This window comes from Gopherus evgoodei, chromosome 2 (assembly GCF_007399415.2).
Source record: "Gopherus evgoodei ecotype Sinaloan lineage chromosome 2, rGopEvg1_v1.p, whole genome shotgun sequence".
NCBI lineage: Eukaryota > Metazoa > Chordata > Testudines > Testudinidae > Gopherus > Gopherus evgoodei.
Genome location: NC_044323.1, coordinates 54,602,717 through 54,623,170, shown reverse-complemented (window position 1 = coordinate 54,623,170; position 20,454 = coordinate 54,602,717). Strand labels below are relative to the sequence as shown.

General features: G+C 37.9%; 1 protein-coding gene across 6 annotated transcripts in view; it reads left to right on the top strand.

Annotated features, from left to right (window-relative positions):
• The window catches only part of DGKB (diacylglycerol kinase beta), a 565,198-nt gene that overhangs the window by 440,158 nt on the left and 104,586 nt on the right, over positions 1–20,454 (top strand). For all 6 annotated transcript variants that reach the window (XM_030550690.1, XM_030550689.1, XM_030550688.1 and 3 more), the window contains 2 exons: positions 9,028–9,118; positions 15,628–15,823. In XM_030550690.1, coding sequence (XP_030406550.1) covers positions 9,028–9,118; positions 15,628–15,823 — 287 coding nt within the window. The remainder of the gene's footprint in view (positions 1–9,027; positions 9,119–15,627; positions 15,824–20,454) is intronic.

Here is a 20,454-nt window from a genome sequence, read left to right as displayed (position 1 = left end):
CTGTCGCTTCTCCTGCTCTGTCCCTAGGCCTGCATCAAAGCCCATCAGAATTCCAGCCAGTCAAGCTCCAACAGAGCAGCTTCTGAAGAGATCCTAAAGCAGAGGAACAAGTGAGGAGGATGCATCCTTGTGTATATGGAGGGGGTTCCTTCTAGGTCCCTGGAATTTGCTGTAACTGCTTTGTGTCTGTTCAGTAATTTTTCTTTCTTGTTTTGTTGTTTTCTGTTTGGAAGGGCTAACAATCCTTTTTAAAGGTGTTTCAGATTTGTTAACCTTTTTCCCAATTAAACATCATTGGGCTACTTCAGTTCATCAGTGAGAGTTAAACACTGCTGGTTAGAGAAATGGAGTAATGAATTCCAGATGGACCTACTTTACAGGGAAGCAGTTCATAAAACTGCTTTATGCATTTTTAATTCTAGAATATAGTGAGTTTCATGCAGCTGCAGCAGCCAGCCACAAGATTCTTCCTATAAACCTGTCCCTAAACCTTTAGAGAACTATAACAATGGTTTCATTAATTTAAGTAGTACTCAGTGTCATATCTGCTTTTACATACCAGGATATTAGGGTGAAAAAAAGGAAAATTGTTTTATTCCTCTGACATAATTTAAAGATGAAATGTGAAGTTCTGTGACCTTGCTCTAAACTATTTGGTCTATTATAACATACATATAGAGGTTTTCAAACAGTGCTTTATTGATTCCCTGGTACAGTCAGGCCTGTTAAATGTGAATTAGTTTACAGACTTCATTTTTGTTCATATTAAAACCCTCTTCAAATTAATGAGTCATTGGTACATCAGCATCTGCTCCCAAGACTGGGGAATTGAGAGAGAAAGTGACAGGAAGTATCAGGATAAATATAAATAAAATGTTAAGTGTAGGAATTGATATGGTGGGTAACAGACACAGAATAGTCAAGAGCATGGAATAGTGTGGTAAAGGTGCATGGTATAGTTTATAGTAACAGACACAGTAAACGTATTGATTATTGGTAAAAAAAAAAATCAAAATACATTTTTCAACCATATTAATAATTGCTTTTAAGACTGAAATAAATATCTGACTGAAATGAGAAATCCTGGCATTTGCTTCTCAAGGTAATGTATCACAGATCAGAAAACCAGTTTGGTTATGTGGGAAGTCTCTGTTAAAATCCTATCATTTAGATACCATAATGCTTTGTAATTACAGGTTTTTATGCCAGGTGCTCTAGGTTAACCTCCTGTTAACTTGTGCCAGTTGAGAGTAACATCTCTATAATCCACGGAGAAAGATGTCATCTTTTTTCCCCATTAAACAACACAGTGCATCATGTTGCATATCAACACAGCACAGGTGTATTCAGAGGTATGACTCCAAAATATCTAGCCACCCAGTGACTAGAAAAGTTCCAGTATCCTGCACAGTGAATCTTATAATGATTGAACCATGGTGCTTATCTGTTAAAATATCTACTTTCTGAATAGTATTTTAGGATAAAATTCATTCCTATGTAGAGGCCAGCATTAGTCCTATCCACCACTTAAGTCTCACAGACTATAGGATGAGCAGAGGATGTGGGAAAATCAGCCTCATCGGTAAGACAGAGAGTAACAGTTGGGTTTCAGATATGGAAGGGATGGGAGGAGGTCACAGGTGGCAGCATGCTTCTTGAGGAGGAATAGGCAATTTAGAGAGTAAAATAACAAAAAAGAGGAAATATGTATGAGACCAAGAAGGTATGGGATTTAGCAAAGTTATTGAGGGAAAGATCATGTTTGAGTGTGAGAACATGCATGGAGGCAGAGCCTCCACCATCAGCAAGGAGGTGGAAAATGGATGTTAACTGGTGATATGTGAAGATGTGGATCACAGGAACAGAAGGGAGATGGGTAGAGAGCTGGAGAAAGTAGGAAGATGACGGGGTTGTGCATAGTATAGCAGTAGAAGAGCAGAATATACAAATGCAGGTTACAAAACAAAATTAATTGCAATGCAAGATAGTTATAGAGTTAAATACTGATAAATTGCTGAAAAAGCAGCTGTGAGACTAGTGATAGGCTAAGACAATGGCATAATCTTTTTGAATGGCATAGCCATTTTTATATGGTAAATTTACCTATGATCATCTGTAATGTAGTTATGTGATCATATGGATGCCTTAGATTGATTTATTTACTGTGCAAATCTAGTTTTGCAGCTGTCCCTGCATAGTCCTTAGGAATTTAGCCATGTATCTATACAATCTATGCTTATACCATGTACTGTAGGAGATTAACACTGATTTGCCATAAGTGTAGTTGGTAATGGGAAAGAAAAAGTTGGCAAAGAGGTACCTATTAAAATCTTGCCAGACACGCATAAATTTCTTATGGATGTGCATCTCCACTGGCTATTTCCTTACCTGTGCATATGATTCATTATAAAGGAGAACAGGAATTATATGATTGTTAATACAGAACTGAAAAGAAGAACATTAGAAAAAGTCATACAATCTTATTAATATATATTATGTGCTGCAATGAAATCATTTTACCTAAGTATAAAATTACCTAGATAATAGATCTATGAACAATGAGAATAGATGGAAAATATGTTGTCTATTGGACACTGCTATAAGAAAGTCAGGACTACTTTTTAAAAAAAAATCTTTAACATTTATGTGTATGAAATGACCAAATATTGATTAATTTTAGCTGCTGAAGATTGTTTGTTTTTTTAATTGAAATAAAAATGATTACTTAAGTAACTCATACCAGAAATATAAAACACAGTAGTTGTGTCATGCAGTGTTAGCTGTAGGTTTTATATTACTTATTTATACATGTATGTATTTTAATTTATCGGATCCAGTCACTCAGGTAGCCTGATCCCAAACCAGCAACACCTTAAACTGCACCTGGAAAGAGTTTGCAGAATCTTAAGTACTTTCAGATGTTTGATGCCCTCGGCATTCCCCATAACCTTCATGTTTGGGGATGGAAGGTTTTGCATCTGCTTAGGTTTCTGAATTTTCTGTTTCTTTGGGTTAGGGGTCAGCACTACAGTTTCTGGTGTTAATGTCCATAATAGATATCATAAAATAAAAATATGTTGATATATAAGAGGCCAAACGCTGATAAGTCAGTGGAATTGCATGAGGTGCACATGCACATAGATTATCACTTGGTAATACACATTTTCCTAAAAAAATAAAAAGATTGCCCCTAGTTTTTTTATAATCTCTTTTTATATTCCCTTATGCATTATGGTTAAAGTGAATTACTAACTGCCTGAAGTTAGGAAAAAACTTCTCTTTTGGTCAAATTATTCCATGACTTTCCACTAGAGAGATTCTTGGACTTTCCTCTGAAGCCTCTGGTACTGGACGCTGTTAAGTACAGAATATTGTGACACAATATCACTGCTTTGCTGCACTATGGCAATTCCTATATTCCCATGTTCATTTTTAATATTATACTCTCGCTTTTCAGACCTTAAAGACAAAAACCAAAAACTTCAGTCTTTTCAGTTTATTTTCCCCTCCTCTTTAACTTCCCTGGTTCAGCCTTTTCCCCTCTCCCTATTTTATCTTTGTTTTCTCTCTGTAATATGATATAAATTGTAAACATTTATTTTGGGATTCTTATCTCTTACTGATATTCACCTCTTTCCCTCGCTCTGGCCTCCACTTTTTCACCATAATCCTCAGCCATAGCTCTACTCCTCCCAAGTAGGTCTCTCGTTTATGGAAATTTGCCACTTCTTATCCTCTTGCTTCTGGCCGGGTTCTGTGTGTCATTCTCAGTGTCTCCCTCACATCTCTGGCTCTTTGTTCTAGTCTAATTGCCCAGAGAGCCCTACTTCTCCCCACACACAACAGCTCTTCATCAGATCTCTTTCCTGTCTCCCTCACCTCCTCTGCCTGCCCCCTCAGGTTCTAAGCCCCAGTCTCCTTGCACAACCTGTCCCAATCTCCCAGGAGCTCATAATCTAATCTCTGCCTCTGCCTCTGGCTTCCAGGCTTCTTACCCAGCTGGTCCCAGTCTCCCTCATGTGCCAACTTCCAGTCCCAATGTCCTTCTCCCCACTGCTAGCTTCTAGTATGAGTTTCTGACCCTCCTCCTCCCACGCTTTGTTCTAGTTTACTCTGCTACCTCCCATATCAGTAGATGTAGCTCTTGTCCCCTCTGTATTTGAATCAGAAAAAATCCTCCTTCACACTGCCTGGGCCCAGCAAAGGGACCTCTGAGAGCACATGATGCACATGACAGAGAGGCTCCCTCCTCTCAGTTCAGGTTCCTTGACTGGCATCAGCCGCAGCATCCCAGAGCTTCAATTTCAGGGAAAGTCCTGTTCAGCCCTAGGCTCAGTGTAGGTGGAATCGTCAGGAAGTATAACTGCTAAAAGGTAAGCAATTTCTACTGAGCATGTGCAAACTGCAATTTTTCAGATGCTTATCACTTTGTCAAATTTGAGTAGATTTGCATGGAGATGGCAAAAGACACATCCCTGCCACAAAGACAACTGCAGTGACAAATTTCAAGTCCCTGCTCCAAAACAAAGACACTACAGCTTTTCAAGAAGAAGGTCTTCAGAATTTTTTAACATGGGCAAAACGTGTCTTGTTCCTGGCAGGCACCCAGTATGGAAAATTTCAGCCCAAATGGTTAAAGTTGGGCAAAGTTATAAGCAACTGAAAGCAGGATCTTATAATGGGAACTCTTAGGCAACCTTAATAATAGGCAAGGCTAATAATCTTATGTATAATACTTTTTAGGTCAGAGAATTGGGATTTTGTATTTTATTTATTTTTTTAAATTTGCTGACCCCTTTTTATGAATACAATTAATATATTAATCTATTTTCCTTGACTGATTACATAATGAGATGCAGTGCTTGTGCTTTTCTGGTGTATAATAAAACATGTATTATTTCCATATTTAGATATAGGGCTATTTTCCCAATAATATGCCTTGTAATTTCCTAATCAGAAAGGTTACATAAAATAATTTTAGCAGTTGGGGGTTTCTAATTAACTGATAATAATGCAAAGCTGCAGCATAGTCAGCTTAAGCAAACTCACTTGATTCTTGCATGAAAATAGTGCTCTATGCTTCTTTTTTTTAAATTAAGTGAATGTAGCTCTTATGCAAGGTGTTGGATTGGCAGAACTAGAGACAAAAGACTGCTATTTATCTCCAGTATAAGAATAGTATAGGTGATGTCAGTGTGAGCTTTCCTATACTGTACTGCCAACTTGTTTCAAACATGTTTTAGAAGATTGTCCCATTTATCACAGCATGCTCTAGTACTAGGGTATGTCTATGCTTAAAACACTCCAGTGGCACAGCTGCAGCGCTTCAGCTGTGCCACTGTACCGCTTCAATTGTAGACACTCACTACAATGACAAGAGAGATTCTCTCATCACTGTAGTTAATCCATCTCCCTGTGAGATGATAGCTAGGTTGACAGAAGAATTTGTCTATGGAGCTATTGTTGTCTACACCATGGCAACATAGCATAGCTATGTCTTGTAGGGGTGTTCATCAGCCACTAGGCTACAAGGAACAAAGGAGAGAAACAGCTTGACTACGTGGGGAAACTAAGGGCTGGTCTATATTAGAAAATTACATCAACCGAGCTATGTTGCTCAAGAATGTGGAAAATCCACAACCGAGTGACATTGTTAAACCAATCTAAGTCCCCATGTAGGCAGTGCTACGTTGATGGAAAATTTCTTCTCTTAACCTAGCTATTGCTTCTTGGGAGGTGGATTTACAGCAATGAGAGAGAGAGAGAACTCCTCCTGTAGTAAGTGTCTACACTGAACCACTCCACCTTCAAAGTGAATTCTGATAAATTGAATTAAGGCCACTTTAAGGCCAGGTCTACACTACCACTTACTTCGGTATAACTTATGTCGGTCAGTGGTGTGAATAAGCCACCATCCTGAGTGACGTAAGTTACACTGACCTAAGCGCCCGTGTGGACAGTGCGAGGTTGGTGGAAGAAGCTATCACCTCTGTTGGGGGTGGCTTTATTATGCTGATGGGAAAGCTCTCTCCTATCGGCATAGAGCATCTTCACTGGATGAGTTACAGCAGCACAGCTGCATTGGAGTAGCTGCGCTGATATAGCACTTCTAGTGTAGACTAGCCCTAATTCTGAATGAGAGTGTCCACACAAAGATTTAATGCAGTGTAATAAATTCACTTTTAATTCACACTTTTAGTTAATTCAAATTAATTTTCCGTAGCGTCCCCAGATATATGAGCCCAAAGTGTAAGGGTGGTGAAGCAGGATTTTTTTGGTCTTCACTCCCCACCTGCCATTCCTAGATCCACGGACTATGTATGTGCTGAGGTATTATCAGGTGTCTGCATTGGCAGCATTGTGTTTGGATTCAATTCCCTGGCAACTTATTTTTGCTTTTTAAAAAGAGAGATGAGACACAAGCTTTAAAATGGTTTTCTTTCTGGCCTTCTTGATAACAAATATATCATCTATATCCTGTTCTTCCAAGTAGAAAAAGGAGAACAAGCATACTGTACTATATTTTAGGGAATAATATGATCCCAGAGGACACAACTCAGTGATAGGAAATAGATACACTATCCAAACAGCAACAAGTAAAAAGATTAATCCACTATCATATAATTCCACAATATTCTGATGTATTGACTACATTTTCTAGTAAACATCAAGTGCACTGTCAATTCCTTGGTTTTGTTATTCTTTACTCATGGTGATTAAGGTGATTTTAACACCACTATATTCTTGATAAGCATTAATAGAACTATGGAATTGCTATGTGTTTCTTCTGCTCCTTTTGAGTGAGAGATTTCAATTTATGGAGCATTAAAAAGGAGCCAGTTAGAGCAACCTTTGCAGAATTGGGGAAGAATTAGCAAGTAAAGGGAAAGAAAAATTATTTCATTTGGGGAAGAATAACAGTAAGTGTCAAGATGGAAGTCCTTAAAAGAAAAAGTGTATATAGGTTTATTAATCTTTATTCAATAGGAGGATGTTTATTATGTGAAGAAAGAGAAAAAATACAGTATTTTTCTGTTTCTTTGAATCGATTTATTGATTAAATTTTCCCTGCTCTTCATTTAAGTATTGTCCCAGAGTATGCTGCAGTAGAAAAATACCAACAGCCAAATTTTCAAAGGGTTGCCAACTAATTTTTCCCCATATTTATCTGAGATAAGGCTGCTATCTCTATGGTATGAAAGCACTGGATGATAAAATGTAGGCACCATATCTTCTGCTGATGTCAATTTTGTTCTAGCTCTATTCATGGAGCTAGACCAACTGAAACCAGTTAAGGACATGGGTGTAAAAAATAATTCTCTGATTTGCAGGCACCATGGTAATTAGGCATCCCTACCTCACAGGGGTTTTGTGAGAAGAAATACATTAAAGATTGTGAAGTGCTTTGAGAGCTACTAATGAAAAGTACTACATAAGAGACAGATATTATTTTGAGGATATTATTATCTATCATTTGTGCTTACAAAGAAGGGTACCAAAATAGGGCCTGTTTTGAAAATCTAGCCACATAGCTATTTCTGAAAATACTGTCACCTGAAATAGTTTCATACTGCTTGTTAGAGTTGCTTTGTGAAGCATGTCTCTTTTCTCACAGACAGAGCAGACTGACGTTTAATGTAGAGTTCAGTGCTGAAAATTGTTTTCCAAGTCTTTCAAATAATCTGTGTAAAAGCCCTTTTTGAAAAAGTTGACACTGTTTTACAGCAATATGTCAGTTCACTCTCTTTATAGTTTGGTATTTTGGAGTAGCTCGCTATACCCTATTCCAGATTCTAGTAGTGACCGCTCTTGTGTCGCTCCCCTGGTGCACCAGGCAGGATTCTATCTAACTTTTTATCTGCAGGTTTCTGGGAATGGCAACTAATGCAGTGTCCCTCCACATTGCCTTTAACTGGCTGTCGCTTTACAAGCCATAAAATTGCCTTAGGTTTTAACTGGAGCTACCGAGCTGATAGAGAGAGAGCTACACTGTAGCTGGCAAATTTTATAACTTGATCTATCTATATGCATCTTCCCACTTGTGCATTGATGCAGGATTAGCCACATTCTAGTTTGAAGTGCAGTGTACTGTGTTTGTACCAAAGAATGACGGCTACAACTGAATGCACTATATTAATGTCTGATTTTTAAATATGAATAATGAATTCTAACTTGGTATTTTTTTAAGAAGTATAGTTTCTCTTTTTGTCCCAGAATAATAATTAAAGTTTCACTCTGGTTACACAAAACTGCTTTTAAATATATGAAGTGGTATTACTGATTGTATTGATTATATTTAACAGTGTACAATAAATGTAGTAAAATAGAAGTGCACGCTTCATTATACATTTGGGAGGCTACACAGGTGTAATGTCTCCACAGGTTTCATGTTATTCTGTATATTTTCAATATAGATTTTCATCTGTTTTTATTTTAAACTAGAATCCACTAATTAACTTCAAAATGCAAATTCCATGCCCCATTTTACTTATGTCAGCTATCCAACAGCAAAATATCTGAAGAGATATTAGGGTGGGAATTTGGATTTTCTTTGAACGTCTTATTTGTGATAATGAACTAGCACCACTCAAGTGGCTTGGGACAGATTTAATTCTTGTCTTACCTCTGCTTCATCATGAGGATCTCCCCTACTTCCATATGCTAGAACTCTGTGGAACAGGGATTTGAACTCTAAACCACCAGCGTGCAAGACTTGAAATAAGAACCAGTACATTTTCTGAGGCATGTCACTGGTTAAGTGACAAAAAATATTCTGATTGTCACTGAAAAAGAGAAGTCAAAGGTACATTTGAAACTGTCAGTTCCACTCATTCCTGTTATCCCTTTAGGGGATATCATACAACTTGACACCAACATTTAAGCTTTGAAAATTATGAACTCATCTATTTCAAATAGGATGGCACACGTTCCCAAGCCTTTGCCATTACTTATGATGGGAGACAGGATGATCGCTTTTTTGTTCAGATACTCAGATTGCATAATCTTCTTCTTTTTTTCCTGTTTCAGAATGAAGAACAAATTTTGGTATTTTGAGTTTGGCACTTCTGAAACTTTCTCAGCCACCTGCAAGAAGCTGCACGAATCTGTAGAAATAGAAGTAAGGAACTAATTAGTGCATGTTACACTATAAAATGTTTCTGATTTGACTGAAATGCAAGGGGGAGGGGGGCAGTGCAGAGTGCCCAGATCCAATAAGACAGAGGAATGCACAAGCTTTTGACCTCAGACCCAAAATATTATTTTTGTCATGTCTATTTGTGGTGTAGAACAAAGTTCAGTTTGATGATTAGTGAAGTCTTAATACAGTAGAAGAGGGCAAGAGGGGAACTATAACATTAGAAATCAATAGGGAAGTTACTATCGCTGGGTCAGATAGAAAAATGAAAGATTGTTGGAGGGAGGGAGAACTGCTTCAGGATTAAAATAAAAAATCTTATTATTTCTAGGTCCCAAGTTTTAATAACCTTTAAAACTCAGTTCACTAAAATTGTGCTTGCTTTCCTGAATAAAGGTTAAAGAATACATTTTTTTTTTGAATCATTCCCCTTCATTAACTACTTTTTCTCTTTGCACAAGGGACCATCTTACCATTATACATCCAAGGTTATCAGAAAATGCACCCTTGATAGATGTGGACAGAATAGGCATTAAAAATGTTAGATCAGAGAGTTTCAACAGTCTATGGTGTAAGTGACTGATGGGGGCTGGTAGTCACATTATAAAAGTAAAGTGAAAAAATATATAATTAGAAATATAAACCTGAGGATGTAAGTTATAATAATGCAAACATCCCTCAAGAAGATTAAACCCCTTTTCTTTAGTGATAATAATGGCAAAGGGCCCAGACTCACTTTTTGTGAAGTCAATGGGATATTTTGCCACTGATGGTAGGATGAGTGAGCCCAAAATGTTAATGAAAGGTTATTAGGGCCTGATCGAAAGCCTGCTGAAGTGAATTAAAATACTCCCACTGACTTGAACTGAATGGACTTTGAATAACTTTGAATACTAGGACCTGATCTACACCTACAACTTCGATCAACCTAGCTATGGCACACCTGGGAATGAAAAGTTCACACCGCTGAGACACATACTTAAGTTGACCTATGCCCTGGTATAAACACCACTAGAATAATATTTCTGTTGACCGCGTTACCACCTCTTGGTAAATTTATTACAGTATTGGAAAAGACCCTTCTGTCACTTTAGCAAATGTCTACAGGACACCACCAAAGATTATTAAGACTGAAGTTCTGAGTCTTATGAGGCCTGGGACTTGCTTAGTTTGTTGTTAAGTTGAAAGGCAGATTTATTGCTTGTGAAAGTATTTTTTTGCTTCAGAAAAATAAATTGGATGACACTGCCAAATTGCCATTTCTCCTGAAATTAGAAGTATTTATATCTTGCTCTTGAAGCAGATTTTTATACCTAATTTTGATTTTTAAGAAAGTGCTTCATATTCAGTTCTAAATACAATTAACTTGAGAAACATTTTCCTAAATATTTGGGGAACTGACTAGCGGGTTTGATTTTTAAATGTGGGTCTTCGTATATAAGTCTCAGATATAATTTAGCAGATTATAAAGCACAGGAGCAGGTTTTCCCTCCAATGAACAACTTTCCAGCCAGCCATTACATGAGCTCTGTGCCTAGTAAGAGTTGATCTCCTTAAACACAGAAGCTACATAGGTGACCATATATTTTTACATCTTGCATACTCAAAGTTAAATGAACTTCCATCCAGTCTCAGAATGGTGGTAAAACAGAGTCTTTAAATTATTATTATTGTTATTATTATTAAATTCAAGACATTAAAATTTCATAATATTATGCATGCTTGTTTTTATTCACTCACTGCATGATGGCTAATATCATTAATGCTAAAGAGAGGTACCTGAGCAAATCAAATGGAAATGGACTCCTTAATATTTAGGTAATGGGTAGTGGGAATAAATTATGCACAGCTATTACCTTAAAAAATAGGTTACTCTTACACTAATAATACCTAACAGTGTATTTGTATTTTATTCTGTTTTGTTTTTATGTTATAAGCATTTGTGTTACAATGTGTTTTCATTTGGTTTGTTACGTGCTGCCCTTTGCCCGAGGATATCACTGCAAACGAGACCTTGATAAATAATACCACATTTCACTTTGTGAATAAAACACACAGAGTGCATTTGCTACAGAGCCAAATGTTGCGTGAAGCCCATGAAGATTAAGAACCTGTCTCTCTGAATTAGGAGACTGTAATCAGGCATTCTATGGGCAAATACTATTTTTGTTCATCCTTATATTTGGTTTCTAACTTAATTAAGCTTGGCCTTCCTAATATGCACTCGGATTTCTTAAGTTCTGTACTTTATTTTCTGTACAAGATGAACAGTACATTTTAAACCTCAAATTCGTCCATGAAAATGCACGTGAAGGTTACAGGAAAAGGCAGTAGTTCAGGAAAAGAGCACATCTTCAAGTGCTTTCCTGACTAGGAATACTTTTCTGAGTCAGGGCCCCAAAAGACAAGTCTTCTAAATGAACAGGAAAACAATTTTATGGAGGAAAATGGCAATCTGTAAAATTAGTTTTCTTTCCTTTGTAATTTGAGTTGTTACCAAAATTAGACTTAAACCTTTACAGAATGTCCTGGGCTATCAGCTTCTCCTCCATAAATACCTTTTTATATACATGAGCAAGATTAAGTGACAGGATGGTGTGGCACTGTATTGCATTTATTCAGATTCTATAGCCTTCATCTCAGTTCTTTTCAGTAAACTAAATCACACTTGATAGCTTCACTCTAAGTCAGATCTAAAATGTTCCAGGCTAATGAATGTAATAGAAAAGCTAACACAGAAAAGTGGACTGCATCCAAGAATGAACCCAAAAGAAACCAGAATAAAACTACTATTTTCTAGTTGATATAGACGTGATATATACCTAAAAAGCATGCTGTTATATTAACAACACCTTTACATTACCTGAAACAGAAAAAAATAGGAACAGAATACATATGTGATTTGTTATTTTAGCATAAGAATGTATTAGGGCAACAAAAAGCTACCTATAGAGCAAACTCCCTCTCTGTGTATGAACAAAAGAAATCCTCCTTTACTAATTCTGAAAGTAACTCATCACAGTGGGATTCTGAGGCCTAGTCAAATAATTGTCTTAGTGTACTACCTGCTGTGTTCAATATTGAGTGAAAATGGAAGTGAGGCCCCGGCACCCTCTTATTTTACAATTCTTCTTTTATTTAAATAATTCCATTCGGTTTGGGGGATGCCAGACCTTTATAAATTAACAGCAGGGAAATACCAAAGGTGTCAGATTGCATATTTATCATCTTTTTCGTGTAATACTTAAATATGTATTAAGAAGTGACTGACATAAATTAGGCAGATTTCAGAAGCCACAGGCCGTGGCTTGTAGAGGACCCCCTTCTGCTTGACATTTCATCCTTGTCAAAGATCAAATTATTTTAATTTAGGCTGCAAATTATAAGGAATGAAGACTTCTTTGTGGGAATTCCCTGTGGTAATCTGACTTTTGTTGTTACTGCTGCTTGTCAGTGTGCAAAAGATATAATATGCATGCAAATAAGGTTAAAAAATATGTACTATCTAATTATCCAGCCAGTACATTCCACTTGAAGACAGTGGGAGGCCTGACACACAGTATGTGTTTGATTCATTGAGGCCTGCAGGGTATTTACACAAGATTACTTTTAATTATGAAATTAATATCTGTTTATCTAGAATGTATAGCAGTAAGTAAGTATACACATGAAAAGAATTTTTTAGTAAAATAAATCATCTTTATCTTTAATACATATAAAATATAGAAAAAACATGAGTTTTCTTCCAAAATGACATTGAAGACACTCATCACCTTTTTTTGAAAGTCAATAAAAATGTGCCTGTTATACTTGTTGCCACAACTGCCAAGTCATTTCAAGACGTCATTGAATGTTACCATCTTCCCTCGCTGAATATTATACATGGCTTTAAATGTTTTAATTTTTGGAGAGACAATATAAAAAGGAAGCCTTACTATTGTGATCGCTCTTGTCTCTTCTCTAGATTTGTAATATTGTTAAAAGCATTTGAAAGAGACAGAGGAGTATACACTAAGTATGGTTTGATTTTGTGCTTTGGGTGAGTTACAGGATAAGTGAACAATTGGGGCAGGGATGATCATAATTATATGTAGCAGGCTCTTTTTCTTGGTAAAAGCCTTAATAAAGACTTAGTGTTAAGCAGAGAAAGAAAATGACAGTGGCCTGTAGAGCAGTGAGCTACCAGATGTCAATGAACTCTCATTGAAGCATTTGTTTTTCTACATTTCTTCCTGGTAATTATATATTGACATTCCAAATTCAGGCCATAATCCTGCATTTTAAAATGTACAAGTGGGTTCCTGTAACTATGCAGAACCCCGCTGAAAGGGCTCGATGAAAGTGCAGGCATCCACTAGCATATTGTAAATTGCAGGACCGAGATCTAACATATCCATATATACTGCAATATATAATAAAGCATGTAGTTATGCCAGGATGCCTACAAAAATCTTAGTTGTCTTGTGAGGCATGAGGTTAGTGTGCAAATAACTTCGGCCAATATGGGAATGTGGATCCTGAAGACTTTGGGGGATTCAATGAATTAATAAATGGATATGAAGTCTTTGCCCCTGTAACGGGTGCAAATGTAATCCAGGTTGTGGTAACCAAAAGTTATTTGTTTTCCATCCGGTTGCTGTTCAGTTCCATGCTGTAGGTGGAATGGCATAGTGGTCTTGACCTGGTTCCTATGGGAATAGGTGTCTGTACTGGAAAACCACCATTACCTTGTATGTGTATTGGAAGTATCAGCTGAGAGGCCAAGGACTGAATGAGCACAGAAACTAAATTATCTTCACACTCCTCAATCTACCTCATCTTTAGGAGGTGTAAACAGGGCAGTGTGTAGTAACTCCTATTCTAAATAGGTTTCCTGTTCTCTGGATAAACAGGGGAGTTTGCTGTTTAGGGGTACGTCTGGACAACCCGCCGTATTGGTGGGTAGGGATCGATTTATCAGGGATTGATATATGGTATCTCGTCTAGATGCGATATATCGATCCCTGAACATGCTCCTTTGACTCCAGAATTCCACCAGAGCGAGCGGCGGTAGCGGAGTCAACAGGGGAGCCACGGCCGTTGATCCCGCACCGTGAGGACAGGAGATAAGTTGGAATAAGATACGTCGACTTCAGCTACGGTATTTCCATAGCTGAAGTTGCGTATCTTACATCGACACCCCCTTCCCTCCCCACCCCCAGTGTAGTCCAGGCCTTAGACTTTCCATCTAGCATCTGTCATGAACACTAACTTTCCTAAAGAGGTAGCAAAGAAACCAAAGTGGGACTCCTTATATCACTTTCAAGGAAAACTATTATATTATTGAAGAAACTGATTATTAAAGCAGAAAAGAAGTTTCCTTATGGCTCTACTGATAGCACTTTGCTTCAGGCCAAGAAGGTCTTTGATTTATCTCCAACATCGGCTCATTCCCAATGATTTGACTGCTATATAGTATTAAGCGGGTGTGTGCTATTAGTCTGTCAGATGTAGTGATAAATTAAAGTCCTCTAGAATAGCGGTTCTCAAACTTTAGCAACTCAAGGACCCTCATTTTGATTTAAAAAAATTTGGGGACCCCCCAAACCTCCTCCCACTCAGCCCCACTCCTCTGCCCCACCCCACTCCTTTTCCCTAGGCCCCACCTCTTCCCACCCCCACTCCACCCTGTCCCTCCTTTTCCCTGCCTCTTTCCACTCTGTCCCCACTACTCCCCTTCTCTCCCAGGGCCTCTTGCATGCTGCTGAACAGCTGTTCCCTGGTGTGCAGGAGGCTCTGGGAAGGAGGGGAAGGAGGTCAGGGAGGGAGAGGGAGGAGTTGATCAGCTGGGCTCGCAGACTCTCTGGAGTACCCTCATGGACGTCAGTTTCAGAAACACTGCTCTAGAAGGTTAATTTAAACTTTAAAAGTAAATTAATGTTCAGAAAAGGGTTTTGATTAACAGCAGTGGAGGTGTCAGAAACTCCATGAAGTCTACGTAGGGGCTTGCACTGTTGCTACTGATCTTACACGGAAAGTGCTCAGATACTGTGGTGTTGGGCAGCAGTATAAAACCCTAAAACAGAAAAATTGTTTCTCTGGGACAGACAGGAGATCCAATTATTGTGAAGGTAGTGTTTGCGGTATGGATATTTGTCCAGTAAGAGCTGTAGTGAGATCATGAGCACATTTCATATCAGTCAATGCGTAACCATCAGATAACAACTTTTCACTGCCAGATAGTTCCATATTTAAGCAAGCAACCTGGCGATGACTAGTAATCATATCCACGTTCTGCCTCCTGAACCAGGGCCTAGTACCCTTCTTCCCAGCTCATAGTTCCTTTCCAGAGATTATATATATATATATATATTTTAGTATTAAACAGGAATATGTATTTGACAGTAGGAGGAATGATGAAGGAAAAAACAACTGGTAGGTAGAACATTCTGATTTTCTCTTTCTGTCTTACTGCTTTCTCTCTTTATTTCTTTGTTTCCTTTGCTAATCAGTGTGATGGAATTCAGCTAGACTTAATCAATATTTCTCTGGAAGGAATTGCCATTCTGAACATTCCAAGCATGCACGGTGGATCAAATCTTTGGGGAGAGACCAAGAAAAGACGTAGCCATCGTCGAACTGAAAAGAAGAGGTTGGATAAAAGAACCACTGTCACAGATGCCAAGGAACTGAAGGTTGCGTGTCAAGGTAATCTTCAGATTAAAATGAATAGCTGATTCTAGACAGTCAAATAATGTATTAAACTGTACTGCTATATGCCTCTTTATCGAAACTAAGAGTGGCTTAAAAAAACAAAACACACCAAAAAAAAAATGCTGTAGCAGTGCCCTGGCATAAACACATCTACACTGATAATTGCGGTCTTTGTGCAAACCTACCTTACCTAGATAGGACGTCACATGTGAACCAGGCTAAACAACAACATAGAGCACTACTGTTCTATTCTGTAGAAAAAGTGCTTAGTGCTACAGAAGCCAGATAAAAGCTACTCATGAATGGCACTCTACATACAGTTTGGTTTCAGAGACAGACATGCCCCTTTTCTGACAGAATTTGTCCTCCATGGCCATGGAGCTTATCTCATCATGGTAATAATGAGGATCTGCTACCACACTGTAGTATACGATACCTGGATCCCATCTGCACTCCCTGATTCTATACACTGCAGTTTGCTTCTCAGCTTTCCCTTCCATTTAGTCATTACTCATTTTTACAGAGAAGATCAGGATTCAGTCCTAAGATGTTATTATTAAGAGTTATTTCAGACAATCATTATAGTAAATAAGAGTCCATTTTACTTGGTGGGAGCTGGAAGGCATTCATTATAACACAACATTAAATATCACAAGTTAAGAAGTTTAAATCAATTTTTCTCCAAGTTTTACATTTTGTGGACCACTTTCTAAAAGAGAACTTCTCATGAACCCACCTCCCCACACAACACTTCAACATTTTGGACTCAAAATATTATTTGGTACGGACCACGTGGAAGGGTTCTACAGACCACAATGTGAGACCACTGGCCTACAGTTATTGTTTACAGACGTCTTTTGCTCTCTGTGTATTTTTCACTTTCAAATAGAGAGATCACTTACTTCAATGGGTTAAAACATTCAAAAGGCATATTTCTCGGTAAACTTGATAAAACTCAGGATTTTTACATTCTGATTTTATTTGAATCCTTTTACTTTTGCTGCTTCTCTTAAGATTCTAAATGTCTGGGGTTTTTTTCCAGATCTGGTACTCTGACATTAAACTTTTTTTTTAAGTCATTGTTTGTTCATGACACTAGTATGGGATATATTGTAGCTTTAAACCACTGTCTGACTGGGAGGAGAAGACAATGTGTATTGGCAGCAGTTTACTGAGGCATTGTCTTTGAAGAAGGCACAAGGATTCTGAGATTGCTTAGGGACTGGCCACAACAATGGCATCTACTATGCCCATTAGCACGGTGCAGCACATTCCCTTCACTCCCGTCCTCATTTTAGCCCCGTTCTGATAGTCCATGTGGAGGTGGGACAGGTCCATGGCGCTACCACACCTTCCTACCAACTACAGAGTTTCTGCTGCTACTGTCAATACTAGAATCCCTTGGTTCTTGAACACCAAGAGAAAAAAGATCAAAATTGTGCATTGTCCACCGACCAACATGAGTTTCACCAACAAAAGTGCTGGCTTGGACAGTTCTGTGCCAGCAGGAGAGGCTCACCTGCCGACATAGCTAACACCACTTGTTGGGGGTGGTTTAATTATGGTAGCAGAAGAGCTCTGTCTTGCCTGCAAAAAGAGGCTACACAGGAGACTTTACAGCTGTAGCAGTTCAACTGTGCCACTATAAGGTCCAACTGTAATGTAGGCATAGCCTAACAAACAAAGGGATACAGAGCCCTTCGCGTCTAGGGCAGCGATTCACATGCCTTTCAAATTGCTATGGATGAAAACTGTTGTAACCTCTCAGCTGTTTGAAGATCTGTATCGAACGGGATAGCAGTTTGTCTAGTGACTGGTGGACTTGTCTCCATGTTACAGTAATAATTATTACACTTTGTTTACATCTTTGCTGGCAGTCTCAGCAGAGATCTCAAGGACTGAATGAAGGACCCTAGTTACCTTTAAAGGTGGTCCCTCCATGTCAGTGTTCAGGAATGTTGCTGGGTAGTGCGAAGAAGTTTGGAATGTCACTGGCTGTGTTGTATCTGTTCTGTGGGTAAACAATGTGACTCTGCTTCCAATGTCAATCAAGTACCTTTCCCAAGCCTTGTAGTAACTTAAACATTTAAGTCTAAAGTAAGTAGTTAGTGGATAAACCCTAGTAGTTACCAGATAGGAAAAAAACAAATTTGTTAGGTGAAGAAATGTATTTTCAAGTTTTAAAGAGCTTCTTTTAAACAACAGGTTTTTTGAAGTGTGTGAAGAAGTACTTTGACTTTACAGTTGGAATTTATAAAGAGCTTTGGTTAGGTAAGGTGAAAAGTTTAAATCAATCAGCTATCAAAACAGCTGACTTCCTGTCTGTTCTCAGACAATGTGATTCCTTTGCTAGCTTCAGAATAGTTTGTCCTTGAGTCACATCTTGTCTTAGATTAGTATCTTTTTTATCCCTTAAATACATTTTAGTTACTTAAAGTCTTGTGTATTTTTTAGTTTGGAGCAAACATTTCACAAAATGTTAAAGACTTCTGCCGAAGTTTGTACTGGTGGTTTGAGAACCAAGATAAATACACACCTGCATGTTATTCTCTGTTCATTTATTTACTTAGTCTGAATAAATATCCTTTCAGCTGGTTTTATATCCAAACACGGCATCTAATCACAAGACCTAACTAAACAGCCACACTTTATAGTAGACTATTAGCTAACATAAGGTTTTTATAAGGATACATATCTGATTTTTCTGAAAATCTAATTCTCCTAATTAGGACTTTTGAGCCGTATTAAAGATCATTTTTAGTATTATCAAATAATAGCAATGCAATTGTGTCACTAAAACTGTGGATCAATCTGTGTTTCATTAGAAATCCCTGCTTTTGTGATTTTATAACTTGACCATAAAAATGAGCATTGGGCTGAAGCTCGACACGCACAGCCTGAATCCTGGAATGATTAACACTGTCAACACTTAAGAGTGGATTGTGACTGTGCAATCTGCCCTAAATAAGAGGCATCATGTTGCTTTGCTGACCCTGAAGCAGGCCAGGAGAGAGACTGTGGGACTGAACTGCACTAAGTTAATGCCTGGTGCAGAATATGTGGCCTGATGCATGCAGCAACACCACTGCTTGTATTGAAGGGGGAGGAGCCAAAGCTCTACCTACTCCTGGCCCCTCCTGCCCAGGGGGTGGAGGGATGTATTTGTTCTGTGAAGCCTGCTTCCTCTCTTGCGTTGCTACTTGTGATGGAGCTAGCCAGCATAAGGGAGTAAGGCAGTGGTCTCCAACCTTTTTTGTCTGGCAGGACAAAACGTAGGCCTGGAAGGAACCTTGAGAGGTCATGTGGTCTAGCCTCTTGTGCTGAGGCAGGACCAAGTATATTTTGACCATCCTTGACCCGTGCTTGTCTAATCTGTTCTTAAAAACCTCCCGTGTTGGGGATTCCACAACCTCCCTTGAAAGCTTATTTCAGTGCTTAATTATCCTTGGAGTTAGAAAGTTTTTCCTAATATCTAACCTAAATCTCTCTTGCTGAAGATTAAGCTGATTACTTCTTCCCTTATCTTCAATGAACATGGAGAACAATTGATCAGCATTCTCTTTATAACATCTTTTAACATAACTGAAGACTGGTCCCCCAGAGTCTTCTTGCCTCAGGACTAAATATGCCCAGTTTTTTTAAACCTTTCCTCAAAAGTTAGATTTTCTGAACCTTTTATCATCTTTTTTGACCTCCTCTGTACTTTCTCCAATTTGTTTGCAAAACAATCCCATTAGTAAAATCAATGAAACATAAATTGAAATTTAACAATTTGAAAAGTCAACTTATTCACTTGGGTGCATGAGTGCAACTCTCACTGACTTCTATGGGAGTTGTGCAAGGATGTCAGATGTGACATTTTGCACTAATATTTTCTGCTTGTAACTAGCTTTGTAACTATGTGTGATAGAATTCAGCTAGACTTAATCAATATTTCTCTGGAAGGAATTGCCATTCTGAACATTCCAAGCATGCATGGTGGATCAAATCTTTGGGGAGAAACCAAGAAAAGACGTAGCCATTGTCGAACTAAAATAAATTGTGCATAAATAAGACGACCTATTTCAAGAAAAGTTTCTAGAGCAGAAATGCACATGCTTATTAATACTTGATTGAGTAAAGAACGAATTATTATAGTTTCTCTTGTGCAAAATCCATTTATTATAGAGACCTAAATACAGGTTTAGGTGGCAGTCTAGAACAGCTAGAAGTTTGGTGAGCATTTTGCTTTTGCAAAATTTTCATATGAAATATTTTACTATATCGGATCCCCTGGCATTAACAGATCTGTGAAATGTCTACACATTACTGATTATTCCAAGGACAGCATTTTAGCTGTAACTGTGAACCATCTTTCTTTCTGGAGCTTAAACAAAATCCTTTAACATTATTTGGCCAAGATTTTTCTTTATGAATATACACAAATATTAATGAAAGCAAAGAATCAATGTTTAGAAAAGGTGATGTTTGGAAAAGGCCTGTAGACTGAAATATGAGCTTAGACATATAACTGTAAACAACTGAACTACCTGCTTTTTAGCAAATGACACTCACTCAAAACATAGATTATATTGTGACACTATATTTTCCATGAAAGATACACAACAATGATTATATATTAAATT